The sequence below is a fragment of the Bos indicus x Bos taurus genome, chromosome 2 (genome assembly GCF_003369695.1).
Source record: "Bos indicus x Bos taurus breed Angus x Brahman F1 hybrid chromosome 2, Bos_hybrid_MaternalHap_v2.0, whole genome shotgun sequence".
Lineage (NCBI taxonomy): Eukaryota > Metazoa > Chordata > Mammalia > Artiodactyla > Bovidae > Bos > Bos indicus x Bos taurus.
The window spans coordinates 124,598,742-124,617,080 of NC_040077.1; the positions used below are offsets into that span (position 1 = coordinate 124,598,742).

At 39.2% G+C, this 18,339-nt stretch overlaps 1 protein-coding gene across 7 annotated transcripts in view; it reads right to left on the bottom strand.

Moving 5' to 3' along the window:
• Positions 1-18,339, bottom strand: part of PHACTR4 (phosphatase and actin regulator 4) — a 109,346-nt gene that overhangs the window by 38,490 nt on the left and 52,517 nt on the right. Inside the window, exon 1 of one of the 7 annotated variants that reach the window (XM_027518737.1) lies at positions 12,115-12,817. The exons of the other annotated variants lie outside the window; for them this stretch is intronic. Coding sequence (XP_027374538.1) covers positions 12,115-12,160 — 46 coding nt within the window. The 5' untranslated portion in view covers positions 12,161-12,817. Of the gene's footprint in view, positions 1-12,114; positions 12,818-18,339 lie in introns of those variants that run through there. 7 annotated transcript variants of the gene reach the window in all.

Sequence of the window (18,339 nt, forward strand, 5' to 3'; positions counted from 1 at the left end):
CTAGAAATCTGTTTTCAAAAAATTCCCCAGGTGATTCTTATGGTCAGTCAGGTTGCTAAATTCAAATCCAGATACTATCTGGAAAGCTTTTGCATGTTAAGAGACAGAGGCAGACACTATTTGCACGTAACCTAATTCTTTGTTGAAGAAAAATAAACCAGAAAATCATGGCACCATTCCAGAGTTTCCGACTCAGGTAAATTATTCCTACAGAAGAATTGGGAGGATCTTCCCTGTGAGTTTCCTAGACTCAGACAGAATTTAAATTATAAATAAATAAAAAGTTTACATTAATTTTTTCCCTAGATTTTAAAGAGAATTAGTCATTTATTATTAATTTTTTTAGCGTCTAGCCACTTACTATTGTTTTTTTTCCTTTTTCTTCTCTAGATTTATAACATACTATGTTCCACGTGTACTTGGGAATATAGTGTATTAGTGTATCAGTGAGTGAGTGTAGTGGTCTATATAAGCCAGTTATGTCAGGTTGGTCTATCATGTTATACAAATCATTAATAAGTATTCCTTTTGATACGTTGTCAGCTTGTTCTATCAGTTACTGAGAGAGGCATGTTGTTATTTCTACCTATGAAAGTGGATCTGTCTCTTTACTTCTATTAATTCTTGCTTTATATACTTTAAAGCTGTATCTTGCTGTTGAATTGACCCTTTTATCATTATGAAATTCTCTACACTGCTCTAATAACATCCTTGCTTTGTTTTTCTCTCTAGTTTGAAACTACTGTCTTATAGAATGCTTTTCCACACAGCTGGAGGTTAGAGGTCTACCATTTTGCTGTTTATTTTCCATTTGCCTCATTTGTTCTGTGCATCCTTGACTTGCAGTCTACATTTAAGTTAGTACTTTCACAACATATAAAACAATGCAAGAACTTTACATTTCAACTCCATTATTCGTGTTGTCATATTTTACTTATACATACATATAACAATAAACCACAGAACACATTACTGTGGTTTTAACAAATACTATTCTTTTGTATTTCCTGCATACTTGCTTTCAGATATTCTTCATTTCTTCCTGCAATTCTCCGCTTCCAAGTAGAATAATTTTATTCTATTTATTTTGAAGGATATTTTCACTGGGTATAGTAGTTTCAGTTGGGGATTCAGTTTTTACATTTATTTCAAGACTTTATACATATAATTTCATTGGTTTTCTCTCCCCCCTCCCCCCCCCCACCATTGGACTACTTTTTGTTGTATGTTTCATTCTTTGGATACTTTCTATCAAAATGTATAAAGGGTACAAATAGTAAAGCTAGGTATCTTATTAGAGCTTCCTTATAAACTAATTTGAGCTTCCCAGGTGGCTCAGTGGTAAAGAATCCGCCTGCTAATGCAGGAGATGCAGGAGACTTTGGTTCGATCCTTGGGTTGGGAAGATCCCCTGGAGGAGAAAACGGCAGCCCACTCCAGTATTGCTGCTGGGATTATCTCATAGACAGAGGAGGCTGGTGGACTACGGTCCATGGGGTTGCAAGGAATCAGACACAACTGAGAGATTTAGCACATAAACTAATTTGCCACCCACTTACAATGACTTCAAATTTCAGCAGGTACTTTATCAGTCCTTTGTTCATTTCTGTTAGAAGTCATTACTTTGGCAGCATTATTTACAATAGCCAGGACATGGAAGCAACCTAGATGTCCCTCAACAGATGTATGGATAAAGAAAAACAAGAATGGATAAAGAAAAACAAATATCGTATATTAATGTGTATATATGGAATCTAGAAAAATGGTACTGATGTACTATCTGCAGAGAAGGAATTAAGATATACACATAGAGAACAGATTTGTGGACAGAGAAGAAGGTGGGACGAACTGAGAAGGTCACATTGACACATATAAGACTCCTGAGAGTCCCTTGGACTGCAAGGGGATCCAACCAGTCCATTCTGAAGGAGATCAGCCCTGGGATTTCTTTGGAAGGAATGATGCTAAAGCTGAAACTCCAGTACTTTGGCCACCTCATGCGAAGAGTTGACTCATTGGAAAAGACTCTGATGCTGGGAGGGATTGGGTCAAGAAGAGAAGGGGACGACAAAAGATGAGATGGCTGGATGGCATCACTGACTCGATGGACATGAGTCTGAGTGAATTCCAGGAGTTGGTGATGGACAGGGAGGCCTGGCGTGCTTCGATTCATGGACTCGCAAAGAGTCGGACACGACTGAGCGACTGATCTGATCTGATGTAAAACAGATGGCTGGGGAAAGTTGCTATATAACCCAGGGAAACCAGCCTGGTGCTCTGTGATGACCTAGAGGGGTGGGATGGTTGGAAGAGAGGGAGGTTCAAGAGGGAGGGAATATACATATAACTGATTTGCATTCGTTTTATGGCAAAAACCAACACAACATTGTAAAGCAATTTTCCTCCAATTAAAAAATAAATTAAAAAAAAATAAATTTAAAAAATGAACTTATTCCTTCATACTTAAATTGGATACAGCAATCAATTTTTATGATTTAGATCATTATTGTACACTATTTTTACACTGGATTATAGATTTTTCTTTCTTATTTATGAATCATATCCTGTATTTGGAGTCTTTCTTCACTGACGTTGTGCATCTTATTTCTTTACATCTTGTTTCAGGACTTTCCTGGCAATCCAGTAGTTAAGACTCTGTGCTTCCAGGGAAGGGGCCATGGTTAGGCAATGGCACCCCACTCCAGTACTTTTGCCTAGAAAATCCCATGGATGGAGGAGCCTGGTAGGCTGCAGTCCATAGGGTCGCTAGAGTCGGACATGACTGAGCGACTTCACTTTCACTTTTCACTTTCATGCACTGGAGAAGGAAATGGCAAGCCACTCCAGTGTTCTTGCCTGGAGAATCCCAGGGACAGGGAAGCCTGGTGGGCTGCTGTTTATGGGGTCGCACAGAGTCGGACACGACTGAAGCGACTTAGCAGCAGCAGCAGCAGGGGAACTAAGATCCCATGTGCCACTGTGGCACAGCTGAAAAAAAAAGATTCTGCTTCAAGTTGAAACAGATTCTTCATGTTGTTGATAAGACACGTGGGAGAGAGAACTCTGAAGTCACACTCTTAGGCATTTCTAGAGGAGACTAGTTTGAGAGTGCTCTAGAAACTCAACTTTTAGCCATTATTCAAAAGTAACACCTATAACTGATTAAAATGAAGTGTTGATAAAGTTATTCCCATGTACTCTTTGCTTAGGTGCCTGCTGAAAGAAATAAATTCTGAATCAAGGGAGTGTTCTCATGCATGAAAGATTTCAGAAAAAGAAGAAAGAGAAGCAGATTAATCATTCTTAATGAAAAGGGAAAGGGGTAAATCATCTCTTTTACCCCAGAATCAACTACTGACAACAGAGGGAATTCACAAAAACTTGATTCCATCAAATGTCCTACATATGAAGAGTAGGATCTTTAAGTAATTAAATGGTAGTAAGAGGTAGCCCAGAGAAGGCAATGTCACCCCCACTCCAGTACTCTTGCCTGGAAAATTCCATGGATGGAGGAGCCTGGTGGGCTGCAGTCCATGGGGTTGCTAAAAGTTGGACACAACTGAGCGACTTCACTTTCATGCATTGGAGAAGGAAATGACAACCCATTCCAGTGTTCTTGCCTTGAGAATTCCAGGGACGGGGAAGCCTGGTGGGCTGCCATCTATGGGGTCGCACAGAGTTGGACACGACTGAAGCGACTTAGCAGCAGCAGCAGCAGCAAGAAGTAGCCAGTCAAGCCTTCCCTACTTACATTCAAGAATATTTCCAAGAAGGGAAAGTAGCTGACTGAAAGTAGACTTATAATAACATTCTTTGGAAAGACCTACTCAGCCATCTGCCTAAATCCAACTTTGAAGAGTATGAAACAGGTATTAGCCTCCCATTATCAAACTCCATTTGGGCATATATTCTTCTTTAAAAAAAAACCCAAAACTAACAAAGTTTTATTTAGAACTAGGGGGGCAAGGATCAAAAAGCTTAAGTTCTCATTAACATTCACACAAAAATCTAGTAGACTCAGCTTTGGAAGATGGAAGCTGCCTAAAGATATTATTTCTGACAGTCTTATTTAGAGTGGTATATATTTGTGAATATCTTAATGTATAACAATGGGTATATAAATAAACTGAAAATTTTATATAAAACAATATATAATTATTAAAACTAGGTTTCTAGAGTAATAATTCAAGGTTAAAAACAGGGTATATATTTATTTACATTTACATTATTTACACATTACATTATCTAAACTATACTACACATTAAAAAGGAGAATGGAAGGAACTAGTCTAAAATGTAAACATAATTTGATGGTAGGATTATGGGATATTTGCTTTTCTCCTTTCTAGCTTCTTATATTTTGTGTGTGTGTGTTTTTCCTTTACAATGAACATGGATGGCTTTTATAATTGGAACAAAAACAAATTCACTTTGAAAGTGGGAGCCCATAACAGTTAATAAAGTCCAGCATATACATAAATACACAATGGAAAACAACTCTTCCTAAACATTAGGTTCCTATAAAAATGAATTATTTCCCACATAAAAATCACAGTCCGAAGTATTAACCAAATTAAACCATTCAAGGCCATTTTCTTTGGTATCTGGAATAGTGATACATGAAGCTAGAGAACAAAGTTAATGGTAATCTAAATTCACCAGGTGTAAGCTTTTCAGCTGTGGAATGAAGGGTTTTAAAGTATGCACAAATCCTTGATAGGGGTGGCTGATTAGATGTAATTGAAGCCACTAATCTCTGTAGCATTCTTGAATCCATTAAAACTGTTCAGGTTTCTTACTATGAATTTTTGTCTGACATGAAGAAAATTCAATTGCACCACTTAGAAAACTGCAATAGAAAGAAAGAAAAACTGATGGATGAATAAATGATACAACAAAAACTATAGTTCAGATGTCTAGAAACCACTTTTTAAAATTTTAATGATACAATTACACCTCAAATATTGTTTCTGTACTCCTAAATAAAGGACTTAGAGCATGAGTTTGAAACCACTCATAAGCAAATTTGCACATCAACCAAACATTTGTCCTCAACAACTCTGATTTTACGACCATCTCCCTCCTATTGTCAATTTCACAGAAGAAATACAGGAGTCACATTTGGGTATCTCATTGTTTAAATTAATTACGGAACTTAAAATGTATTTATGGTCCCATTCTGTTTTCCATGAGAGCCAAAAGAAGGTGGTTTCCCTCCTTATTTCCCTTTGTTTGCCAGAAAACAGGGTGTAGAACGCTGCTTACAGTTTTATGGTGTGTGTTCCAAAGAAGTCACGTAACTGCAGGCCACTAGGAAAGCTGTGGAGGTCCTGGTGCTTTCTGGAGGGGGTGGAGGTTAGGAGTGCAAGATACCCAACTAAATTACAGTCTGGAGTTTGAAGCTTCAGTAGTATCTTGAAACTGTGCCCCCGTGTTTAAACTACTTACTTCCTCCTTCAAGTTGTAGTACCTCACATTTCATCGACTTCTTTTTGTAAATTTAACTAATTAAATATTGCATTATTTTTGGCTGTGCTGGGTCTTTGTTGCTGCGTGCTGGCTTTCTCTAGGTGCGGTCAGTGGCGGCTACTCTCTAGCTGCTGTACACCATGGGCTTCTCACTGCAGCGGCTTCTCCTGTTGTGGAGCACAGGCTCTAGGTGCATGGGCTTCAGGAGTCGTAGCCAACGGGCTCAGTAGTTGAGGCTCACGGGCCCTAGAGTGCACAGGCTTCAGTACTTGCGGTGCACAGGCCTCCTCTCGGATCAGGGATTGAATCTGTGTCCCCTACACTGCAAAGCGGATTCTTAACCACTGGGCCACGAGGGACGTCCTAGACTTATTTCTTATGTATTATGTAGAGTTCTAGCAGTTTGCTCTTCAACCCTCAGTTTTTTCCTGGTTGGTATTTAACTCAATGTTTTTAGTTCAGGCTCAGTTGATTCACATGAATTTCTGAGGTGATTTTTAAATAAATGTATAGTATTATTAAAAAATTACTTAGTACTTTTCATCTTCAGATAAAGTATTCATTGACTAGTTGCTGTGGGTACATATTATACCTACATTACTTGCTAGAGATAAAGGATAAAACAGGGTTAAACAGTAAGCCCAGTTCATTTTAGAACCTGATTTACAGCCAATTCTTGGTCATCCAAGTTGGAAGGCAAGTTAAGGCACAGGAAACTGTAGTTGACAGATAACTTAGTTTTCAAGACAGTCTTCTTTACCCACTACCCTTCACTAGATTTAGTAATAAGCAACAAATTCACTGGGACTCTCTTAGTTCGAGCTCTATTTCTTATACCTTATTGAGTTTTTCTGCATATAAGTTAAATAAACAGGGTGACAATATACAGCCTTGACGTACTTCTTTACCTATTTGGAACCAGTCTGTTGTTCCATGTCCAGTTCTAACTGTTGCTTCCTGACCTGCATACAAATTTCTCAAGAGGCAGGTCAGGTGGTCTGGTATTCCCATCTCTTTCAGAATTGTCCACAGTTGATTGTGATTCACACAGTCAAAGGCTTTGGCATAGTCAATAAAGCAGAAATAGATGTTTTTCTGGAACTCTCTTGCTTTTTCCATGATCCAGTGGATGTTGGCAATTTGATCTCTGGTTCCTCTGCCTTTTCTAAAACCAGCCTGAACATCAGGAAGTTCACGGTTCACGTATTGCTGAAGCCTGGCTTGGAGAACTTTAAGCATTACTTTACTAGCGTGTGAGATGAGTGCAATTGTGCGGTAGTTTGAGCATTCTTTGGCATTGCCTTTCTTTGGGATTGGAATGAAAACTGACCTTTTCCAGTCCTGTGGCCACTGCTGAGTTTTCCAAATTTGCTGGGATTTCTTTGGAAGGAATGATGCTAAAGCTGAAACTCCAGTACTTTGGCCACCTCATGTGAAGAGTTGACTCATTGGAAAAGACTCTGATGCTGGGAGGGATTGGGGGCAGGAGGAGAAGGAGACGACAGAGGATGAGATGGCTGGATGGCATCACTGACTCGATGGACGAGAGTTGGAGTGAACTCCGGGAGTTGGTGATGGACAGGGAGGCCTGGCGTGCTGCGATTCATGGGGTTGCAAAGAGTCGGACACAACTGAGCGACTGATCTGATCTGATCTGATCTGATTGAGTTTTTAAAAATGTATAGAATTTAAAGTGTATAAAATTCTCCTTTTACCCACAAAGCTTTTAATAATCAGTTATTGTCCAAAACTTAAAAATACATAGCTTTGTGCAATAAGATACACACATTCCATTATCAAGAGGCACCAATTATCTTTTTTTTAAGTTCAAGGAATACAGCATAATGATCTGATTTATATATATAGTGATCAATTACTTTTATAATCTCATGATTCTGTTTAATTTCCTTTTATGCCCATCTAACTTGAAACAGATCTTGCTTTTATACAAGCATTTTAACAGCATTAGAACTCTGTAAATGGAGAACACTAATTTATGGTACTTACACTATTGTAGTTGCTTTTGCCTTCGAAAAGAGGATTATTATTGGATTTAAAAAACTGTTTTAGAAAACTGCAACAAAATTACAGAAAGCAAAACCTGCCACTAATGAACAAAGCAGGCTTTGTCTGCAACAGGCCCATAACTTCCCTTGGAAATACTGCATAGTTCTGACCTTTGGGAAATAGAACTGGGAAAGCACTCATGAAGACAGCTCTCTTCTGTACCTTTCTCTGTACCTGCAGGTAAATTAGGTCTGAGATTCCAACTCTAGGAAAACAGTTCTTTGACCATAATTGCACCAAGAAATTATGGTGCTTTACTCTGGCAAATTGGATGTTTATAATTTTTTGATAAAAGTTGCAAGTTGCAAGTTTTTATAGTGAGGTGCGAGATAATATATTCTCTCAGGGAAAAAAACCTTAAACCTCTCAAAATTAACCAGCAAGTAGAAAGAAGTAATACATTATTGTGACAATGGGCTATTCAGAAAATAATTTTTGATTGGTATTCTACATTCAATAACAACGGAAAATCCTTTAAGGAGTTCATGACAGACCCCTACACTTTCTCCTGATTCTTGCATCACATGAAGAAAGTAATCCTGTTCCTTCTTTCTCAGAAGCATTTATTTTTAGGTCTAGATAGGTATGAGAGACGTCTGATAATTCTGATGACCAAGTAGTGCCAAGTGTTCTTTCAAGTCTCATGAAGAAGTTTATTTTTAATTAGTCCATCTATTATTCATTTCTATGTTAATATTGTTATATAACTATATTAAAATTTGTCCATCCACCAATCCCCTTACTGATCGTGCCTCCAAATAACATATTATTTCTAAAGCACCCTTCCCAAACCACTATTTTCATGTCTAAGAACCCACAACAACAAATTTCAGAGCAAAATGAATCAAATGATGATGGAAAAGGAATGAAGAGAAAATATGACAATACAATATCTTTTGATGCAGCATATCCTTATACAAAGGAAAAGTGGCAGTGGGGAGAGGGCAATTAGTGAGTGAAAGGTACATGATGGGGCCAAAAAAAAAAAAGAGCTAGACAGGGGGAATGGAAAGGCAGAAAGAGAAGGACAGTTCTAGACTAAATGGCTGGGTAGAATTTATTAAAATTCTTTCTGCCTAATTTAGGGACATGTGATAATTAGCTGTTTGTTTTCATATGATAACATAGTAAAGGATTCCAGTGAACACAGAAACAGCTTTTACATTGATTGAGAATTACAGAGTATTATTTGAAAGTTTTACCTCAGTAATTTTTATTTTTGGCCACAGAGCATGGCTTACAGGATCTTAGTTCCTTAACCAGTGATTGAATCCACACCCCCTGCAGTGGGAGCATGGACTCTTAACCACTGGACTGCCAGGGAAGTCCCTATCTCAGTAAACCTACAGACCTCTCCTATAGATATATTTCATTTTAATATGAACTGCTGAGGAACACTGTTTATTTCCTTGAATGGACATCACAGCGTAAATTCTTACTCTGCATTCAAATTCTCTATTGGCTCACCTGTTGTTAGAGAGAACCTACAGTAAAAATACTTGTTTTTACACAACATCTCATAAATTTGTATGTGAGTTCTCCTGCAAAGTTATTTATTTGAAAGCAGACTCTTCTTGGTTAACACCTCGATACTTCCATTATAAGCCATGGGTGGTTAACAACCTTAAAAAATGGAATATGTCTTATACAAATTTTAAAATATGTAAAAATTTTACTTTGAATATTTTACGTTCTTTCAAAATTTACTTGTTTGTTTGTTTATGGCTGTGCTGGGTCTTTGTTGCTGCGCAGGCTTTTCTCTCGCTGCAGCAAGCAGGGGCTCCTCTAGCTGTGGTACTTGAGGTACTTGGGCTGCTCATTGTGGTGGCTTTTCTTGTTGTGGAGCATGGGGGCTCTAGACGCTCAGGCTTCAGAAATTGCAGCTCCTGGGCTCTAGAGCACAGGCTCAGCAGTTGTGGTGCATGGGCTTAGTTGCTCCGCAGAATGTGGGGTCTTCCTGGATCAGGAATTGAAGCTGTGTTTCCTGCATTGGCAGGCAGATTCTTTACCAGTGAGCCACCAGGGAAGCCCAATATTATAAAGTCTTGACTAGAAAGTAAACTTCTTAAAGGCACAGACAGGAATTATACCCATAGAGTCTGCCACATTCACAGTGCCTTGAAAATAATAAGAAATCAATACATTCATTCATTTATTTTTGCATCATTTGGCTTGCCAAACCCAGTACCATCAAGTTTGAAGCTTAAAACTAACTACTGTATTACAGGCCGAGAACTTTGAACAAACGATTTAGCTCTTAATTTACTTTCTACATTTATCTTTCCAAAGAATCTGGTAAAATATTCTTACCAGACACCTACCCATTGAAATGCCTTTAAAATTTCATGAAGAAACTATTATATTTGGTAAAAGACTTTATAGTAATGGTATAGTCCTCAAAGTCATCAATGTTGAGCCTTCAAGACCTGGTCCTGATTTGCTCAAATAGAACACATCCTGAATTATAAATGATAAAATGAAGTCTGTCCATGAAAATAGCTTATCGTTACCTTTGAATTACATAGATAATAGGAAATAAAATCCAAAAATTATACTCAGAATATAAAAGCCTTAGTTAGGTACCCGAGTGATCTCTATTTCTTCTTCATAGGTCTTTTTTTTTTTTTTCCGGCCGCACTGTGCGTCTTGTAGGATCTCAGTTCAAGAACCAGGGATTAAACCCAGATCATAGCAGTGAAAACCCAGAATAGTAGCCACTAGGCCACCAGGGAAATCCCTACTTCAGAAATCTTTTATTAGGGTTGTTGGTAGGCAGAAAAACTGATGAATGATGAGTCCTACCTTTTTTATAGGCAGAAAAGATTATGAATTTTATCTACTGAGATGAAATTTTTTGTCTAGTATTAGATGTTAAATTAGCATTCTGCATAAATATCACCACTCATTAGTAAGTTGTACCTGCTTACCCATCTTGCTTTTCAAAGACCTTTCATTTCCATCTCACAGATAAATGCCTAGCATGATTTACATCCTGACTTATTAACAAAGAACTATCTTTATAGTAGAAAGCACAGGAAAATTTAATGGCCCAAAAGGGAATTGACTAAATTCTGGAGAGTGGTTACCTCTGGGAACAAAGAAGCAAAATGTTATCATAAGGGAATGTGGGAATAGAGAGAGGGGATGGGGGGAAATATCTCCATTTTTAATTTCATCTCTTAAGATAAGTAGAAGCCCCAGAGGGTCTTTTATATTTTCCTCTATACCCTTTTCTACCTATAAAATAGTTCATTAAGAAAAAAAAGTGAGCTACTGAATTGATATGGACTCAGCCCTGGTGATCAAAGTAAAGTCAGTCAAGTTCTGATTTCAGTTCTAAAAATATGTGGCTGAATCACTTACTTTGCAATTGATGTGCCCAAGTTTCAATAAAACATGAAAATTACTTTGTAGGAATTTCATCTGGCAAGTTCTCAGGGGAAAATACACCTCTAGAAATGAAATTACATTAAACCACAAGACATATTTGAGAGTGTTACCTGTGTTCCCACACTTCATGGCTTTCTTTAAAGTCACTAACATTTTTTATTTCTGGGGAAAAAAAAAAGTAGCCTGGGACTGAACATATTTTATGGTGCTTCATAAATCAAAGAGAAGGTATAAGAAGGTATAAACCTTTTTTAAAAAGTATAACGTCAAGAAATGATTCACAGGTTTTTCCCCACTCTGTTTATATTTAACAACCCTTTAATGAATATCCACTTACATCTATCTTTTCCACCTTTCCATCTTCATCTTCGACAAAACTGCACAATGTTAGGAAAACGAGTCTCAGTGACAGTGAACCTCCATTTCACTTATATTCTTTGAAACTCTGGCTACACTTACAATGATCAGCCTGGTCTCCAGCTATTTCTGAGACAATAACACTTCAAATGCATAGCACTGACTTCAAAAATATTTATACCAAGCGTTGCCTTATGAGAAACGGAAACACCAGCACAATGGAAGAAGCTTGGAAAGCTTATTTGGAAAATGTACTACTGAGCCTAAAACTTTAACTTAAATCTTAAAAATGGTCCTGTTGGGAATTCCCCGGCAGTCCAGTGGTTAGGATTCTGTGCTTTCACTGTAAAGGGCACAGTGCAACTGGTTCGGGAACTAAGATCCCTCATGCCATGGCCAAAAAAACAAATCAAACCAAAACAAAACATGTCCTGTTTATAGAAGTCAACAATTCTAGTTCTATACCGCATGTATATAGCAACAGTTCAAGTCCTGTAAAACAGCAGTAAAACACCACTGACTTCTTAACAACCACGAGTTCTTATAGCACTTATTTTCCGCAAGGGTAAGAAATTAACAGATGGTTTCCTAGCAATATTATCTTAAAAGTCCAAAAGGATCAAGTAAAACAAAACTATGAGTTGTAAATTAATATAACTGAATGAAAAATTAACTTATATTTTTCTTCATTTTTCTTCACAAAGTGATTAAATATCCTCAAGTTAAAAACATCAAAATCCTCATATTCAAATTCCTATAAAATATTCAACTTCACCTGTAAATCTGCCTTGCCTCTGTCAAGATTTTGTTTTATTGCCTTCTATTACTCACCAACTCCATCTGGATTTACCGGTCTGGAGATGTCAGCTTGCCCCATGATTATGTTGTCTGAAGTGTCTCACAACAGCAAATTGTCACGAACCAAAGCAAACTTTTCTTAAATGATAAATCCACATAAGGAGGCGTCGTGCACTCCTCTCTCAGTGTCACCGCCAGACATCAGGACACGGCACCAGGTCAGTTAATCTGCCGGAGTTTCTGTTTCCCTGTATCCCGCCCGGACCAGGCACTGGTGGTTCTCACAAATAATCTTCACGCTGGCTCTCTTCACACAGGAATGCCTGTCATTCCAGAGTGCACACTGTGAAGAGCTCCAGGGCAGGAAGGGGAGGAGACTGCCAACCACATTCTAGTTGCTGAGAGGCATAGCCCTGAAAGTCCACACCTACTTTTCCTGACACTGAGCTGGGTTACAACTTTCCAGACTCCCAGTCATGAAGCGAGACTACCAAAGACTTCAATTTAATTTTAATTTAATCACACAAAAAACATCAGGGTTATGCATAAGCAGGCTGATGGGAGCAGGAGTCCATTCCAAGGTATGTTCTAGACACAGGCTTGCCTCAAAATCAGACCATTCTGACTCTTCCCTGCTTGCCCTAAAACTGTAGTTCCTACCTCTGAGAGCATACTCAGAGAAGAATGAGATTTGTGTACTGGGAATTAATAACATTAGAAACAATATTTTAGAACTAAATAGATTTTTTTCTAAAAATAAAAAGAAATATATCTGAAAATCTGGCTCACTAAAATAGTAAAATTGAAATAAACATTTGTAAGATATTACATAATACTTCAGGTTTCCCTACTGACTCAATGGTGAAGAATCCACCTGTCAATGCAGAAGATGTGGGTTTGATCTCTGGGTTGAGAAGATCTCTTGGAGAAGGCAACTCACTGCAGTATTCTTGCCTGGGAAATCCCATGGACAGAGGAGCCTGGAGGGCTTAAAGTTCATGGGGTCGCAAAAGAGTCAGACATGACTTAGCAACTGAACAACAACAACTTGTAGTACTTTTCTTTCTGTTTAAATTCAACAATAATCTTGAGAAATCAAGATTGCTGGGAGAAATATCAATAATCTCAGATATGCAGATCAGAAAGTGAAGAGGTACTGAAAAGCCTCTTGATAGTGAAAAGAGGAGAGTGAAAAAGTTGGCTTAAAGCTCAACATTCATAAAACTAAGATCATGGCATCTGGTCCCCTCACTTCATGGGAACTAGATGGGGAAATAGTGGAAACAGTGTCAGACTTTATTTTTCTGGGCTCCAAAATCACTGCAGATGATGATCCCAGCCATGAAATTAAAAGATGCTTACTCCTTGGAAGGGAAGTTATGATCAACCTAGATAGCATACTCAAAAGCAGAGACATTACTTTGCCAACAAAGGTCCGTCTAGTCAAGGCTATGGTTTTTCCAGTGGTCATGTATGGATGTGAGAGTTGGACTGTGAAGAAAGCTGAGAGCCGAAGAATTGATGCTTTTGAACTGTGGTATTGGAGAAGACTCTTGAGAGTCCCTTGGAGTACAAGGAGATCCAACCAATCCATTCTAAAGATCACTCCTAGGTGTTCATTGGAAGGACTGATGCTGAAGCTGAAACTCCAGTACTTTGGCCACCTCATGCGAAGAGTTGACTCATTGGAAAAGACTCTGATGCTGGGAGGGATTGGGGGCAGGAGGAGAAGGGGACGACAGAGGATGAGATGGCTGGATGGCATCACTGACTTGATGGACATGAGTTTGAGTAAACTCTGGGAGTTAGTGATGGACAGGGAGGCCTGGCGTGCTGCGATTCATGGGGTCGTGAAGAGTCGGACACGACTGAGCAACTGAACTGAACTGAACTGAGTAATTTTGAGCACTATATTAAGGAGCTTTACACTGTCTATATCCTTTAATTATCACCACAACTAAACAGGAATTGTGAAGAATATATTATTTACCTTATTATCAGATCAGAATACTAAAGCTAGTGAGGTCAAATCCTGTGTTTGTCAAAGCCCTAATATTCCTTTAACAAAAAACAGCTACCCCTGAAACTGAGCTTTTAGCTTAAATCTTTGTTCTGCAAACTCAGATTCCAGGAAGATTTCTAGTATCTGGATTTTTCCCTTTGCCTTTCATTAGCACTGCTCTTCTTTTCCCATTATCTTATCTCTATTATCTGTTTGCCCTTTTTTTTTTTTAAATTTGTGGCCATGCTTCCCAGCATGAGAATCTTAGTCCCCCGACCAGGGATTGAACCTATGCCCCTTGTAGTGGAAATGTGGTGTCTTAACCACTGGACCTTCAAGAAACCCCCTCTATTATCTGCTTTTGATTAAAATAGCAAAGGTAAGGAATAAGAGGCTGCCCTCGTAGCTCAATCGGTAAAAGAATCTGCCTGCAATGCAGGAGACCTGGGTTTGATTCCTGGGTTAGAGAAGATCTCCTGGAGAAGGATATGACAACCCATTCCAGTATTCTTGCCTGGAGAATCCCATGAACAGAGTCTGGCAGACTACAGTCCCTGGGGTTGCAAGAGTTGGACACAACTCAGTGACTAAACCACCACCAAGGAATAAGAAAATGACAATGCTAAGGCATCAGTAAGAAAAAAATGTGTACACTTGGACAAAAATTATTTGTTAGTAATAGTAGTAAAAAAAATATGATATTGACCATTAAAATTGGAAAGAATAAAAGGAAAAATACATTGAAATTTTACATTGAAAGAATGCTCCAACTTAACAATGTCAAATACCTTCAAAGCGGGCCCTTACATTTATTAGCCTGAAAACACACATGTGCAATAGCACCTCTGACTCCTGGAAAATGCAGAAGCAGAGGTGGGAAAAACATCCCCAGCACCTACATATCACAGTTACCATCATCATGAAGAAAACACAGCATATAGTTTAAGAAGATGAGCTTTGGAGGCAGACTACCATTTTAATTCCAGCTCTATTACAAGGTGTGAACACTAGGCAAGTGGCTTCATCTCCCTGGGCCTCATCTGTTACCTAATCTGTAAAGTGCGCATAACAATACTTAGCACTACAAGGCAGTAGTAAGCATTAAATGACACGAACAGAAATAAAGCACTTCATAACGTGTCTGGCTCATGGAAAAATCTCAATAAATGCAAGCAATACTCATCATTGTTGTTATAGTGAAAAAACAAGTCAAAAAAGGAGAGCTTAGGCCAGAAAACCCAGCCATTACCAAAAGGTTAGTCAGAAACGGAAGAGGATGACATTTCTGTACCATGAATCCAGAGAGCAAACTGGAAGAAGCAGGCCAAGGAGGAAGTCTGAACACAATCAGGGATGGTGCACAGAAACATTAAGCAGATGGAACAGCCCAGACGTGTGGACTACCATGAATTAGTTCAAAACAGGCACATTAAACACACACACACATACACAGAGCCCAGAAACTGTACTACAGAATCTAGTTTGTGCTGACAGAACCGTATAAGAATAGAACAGACAGGGAGTTTCTACATGGTCCAGTGATCAAGAATCTGCCTGGCAATGCAGGGGACATGGGTTCAATCCCTGGGTCAGGGGAGATCTCACATGCCACAGAGCAACAAAGCCCGCAGGCTGCAAACACTGAGCTTGCACTCTAGGGCTCCGTAAGAGAAGCCACCGCAGTGAGGAGCCCGCGCACCTCAGGAAGAGTAGCCCTCGCCCACCTCAACTAGAGAAAGCCTGTATGCAGCAACAAAACCCCAGCATAGCCAAAAATAATTTTTTTTAAAAAGAGTAGAACAGATAGATTTAAGGATCCTTATCTCATATGGCTACTGTTTACCATCTGCCAATTTTAAATGCCCAGCTTGACTTGGCTCACTACTAATCTTGGGTATTTGAAAACAGAAATAAATCCAAGGCCTCCAAGGTGGCTCAGATATCAAGAATCTGCCTGCCAGTGCCAGAGCTTCAGGAGACTCGGATTCGATTCCTGGATTGGGAAGATCTCCTGGAGGAGGAAATGGCAACCCACTCCAGTATTCTTGCCAGGATAACCCCATGGACAGAGGAGATTGGAGGGCTACAGTCCATGAGGTCGCCAAGAGTCAGACATGACTGAGTGACTGAGCATGCATGCACAATAAACATAGGATTAAATAAAGAATCTTAGTGATCATCCGGCTCAATCTCCTACTCTTTATAAAAGAAAGACTGAAGGTTCAAGAGGTTAAATGCTTTGCTCAGAGACAGCACTAAAACCCAAGTCTCCTGATTCTAACTCCAGGACTCACTTTGGTTCTTGTAAAAATGGCTAAGGATATATTTATTTCCTAAAGACAGAATCATTTCCCAAGGAAATCCATACTTTACAACAATCACAAATCTCTCAGAAATTCTAATGGTGTCACCTATGTACCAAACCAGACTGGGAAACGAGTATGTCAAAGCTGTATATTGTCACCCTGCTTGTTTAACTTATATGCAGAGTTCATCATGCAAAATGCCAGGCTGGATATGGCACAAGCTGGAATCAAGATTGCCGGGAGAAATATCAATAACCTCAGATATGCAGATGACACCACCCTTAAGGCAGAAAGTGAAGAGGAACTAAGAAGCCTCTTGATGAAAGTGAAAGTGGAGAGTGAAAAAGTTGGCTTAAAACTCAACATTCAAAAAGCAAAGATGATGGCATCTGTTCCCATCTCTTCATGGCAAATAGATGGGGAAACAATGGAAGCAGTGATAGACTTTATTATCTTGATCTCCAAAATCACTGTGGATGGTGACTGCAGCCATGAAAGTAAAAGATGCTTGCTCCTTGGGAGAAAAGCTATGAAAAACCTAGACAGCATATTAAAAAGCAGAGACATTACTTTGCCGACAAAGGTCTGTCTAGTTAAAGCTATGGTATGGTTTTTCCAGTAGTCATGTATGGATATGAGAGTGGGACCATAAAGAAAGCTGAGCACCAAAGAATTGATGTTTTTGAACTATGGTGCTGGAGAAGACTCTTGAGAGTCCCTTGGACAGCAAGGAAATCAAACCAGTCCATCCTAAAGGAAATCAACCCTGAATATTCACTGGCAGGACTGATGCTAAAGCTGAAACTCCAGTACTCTGGCCACCTGACAGGAAGAACTGACTTACTGGAAAAGACCCTGATGCTGGGAAAGATTGAGGGCAGGAGGAGAAGGGGATGACAGAGGATGAGATGGTTGGATGGCATCACTGACTCAATGGACATGAGTTTGAGCAAGCTCCAGGAGTTGGTGATGCACAGGGAAGCCTGGCGCGCTGCAGTCTGTGGTGTTGCAAAGAGTCGGACACAACTGAGCGACTGTACTGAATGAACTGAGGTACCAAACCAACAAATGTTCCCTAACCAGCATGTCTCAGTTTCATTCTAACAATCAATATTTAAGATTTTTTTTTTGATGTGGACCATTTTTAAAGTCTTTATTGAATTTGTTACAATATTGATTTTATGCTTTGGTTTTGTGGTGGTGAGGCATGTGGGATCCCAGCTCCCTGACCAGGGATCAAACCTGTACCCCCTGCATTGGAAAGCAAAGTCTTAATCCCTAGAGAGCTAGAGAGTCTTCAATATTTACTCTGTAACAACAAAAGTAGACAAGTGGGGAGAGGGGAAGATATTGGCCCCCTGATGGCTTTAAAACTTAACAATAAGGCCTTGAGTTCATTCTAGCTTTCCATGCGGTACATTTTAGAAATGCAAAGGCAACTCTCACTTCAACTTTGTAAGAAGTAGACAACTCTCTCTTAAGAGTCACCTAATAAGCTTCTCTTGTAGTTCACTTGGTAAAGAATCTGCCTGCAGTGCAGGAGACCCCAGTTCGATCCCTGGACTGGGAAGATCCCCTGGAGAAGGAAATAGCTACCCACTCCAGTATCCTTGCATGGAAAATCTCATGGACAGAGAAGCCTGGTGGGCTGCAGTCCATGGGGTCGCAAAGAGTTGGGTACGACTGAGCAACTGACACTTACTTATTTAATAAGATACTTTCTTTTAGAATACTTTTCTTCCACAGATTATTGCCTCAAGGAATGGGGCAAGTCGTTGATTTAAATTTGTGAATCTCTTCCAGTTTTATTCAGGGAAAGAGCAAAAGAGGCCTTATGAAGCTTAATACGCAAAGTAATCTAAGCTACAGTTTAGATTTGAGTGTGTGTGCGCTGTCACTCAGTCGTGTCAGCTCTGCAACCCCATGGACTGGCGCCCTCAGTTCCTCTGC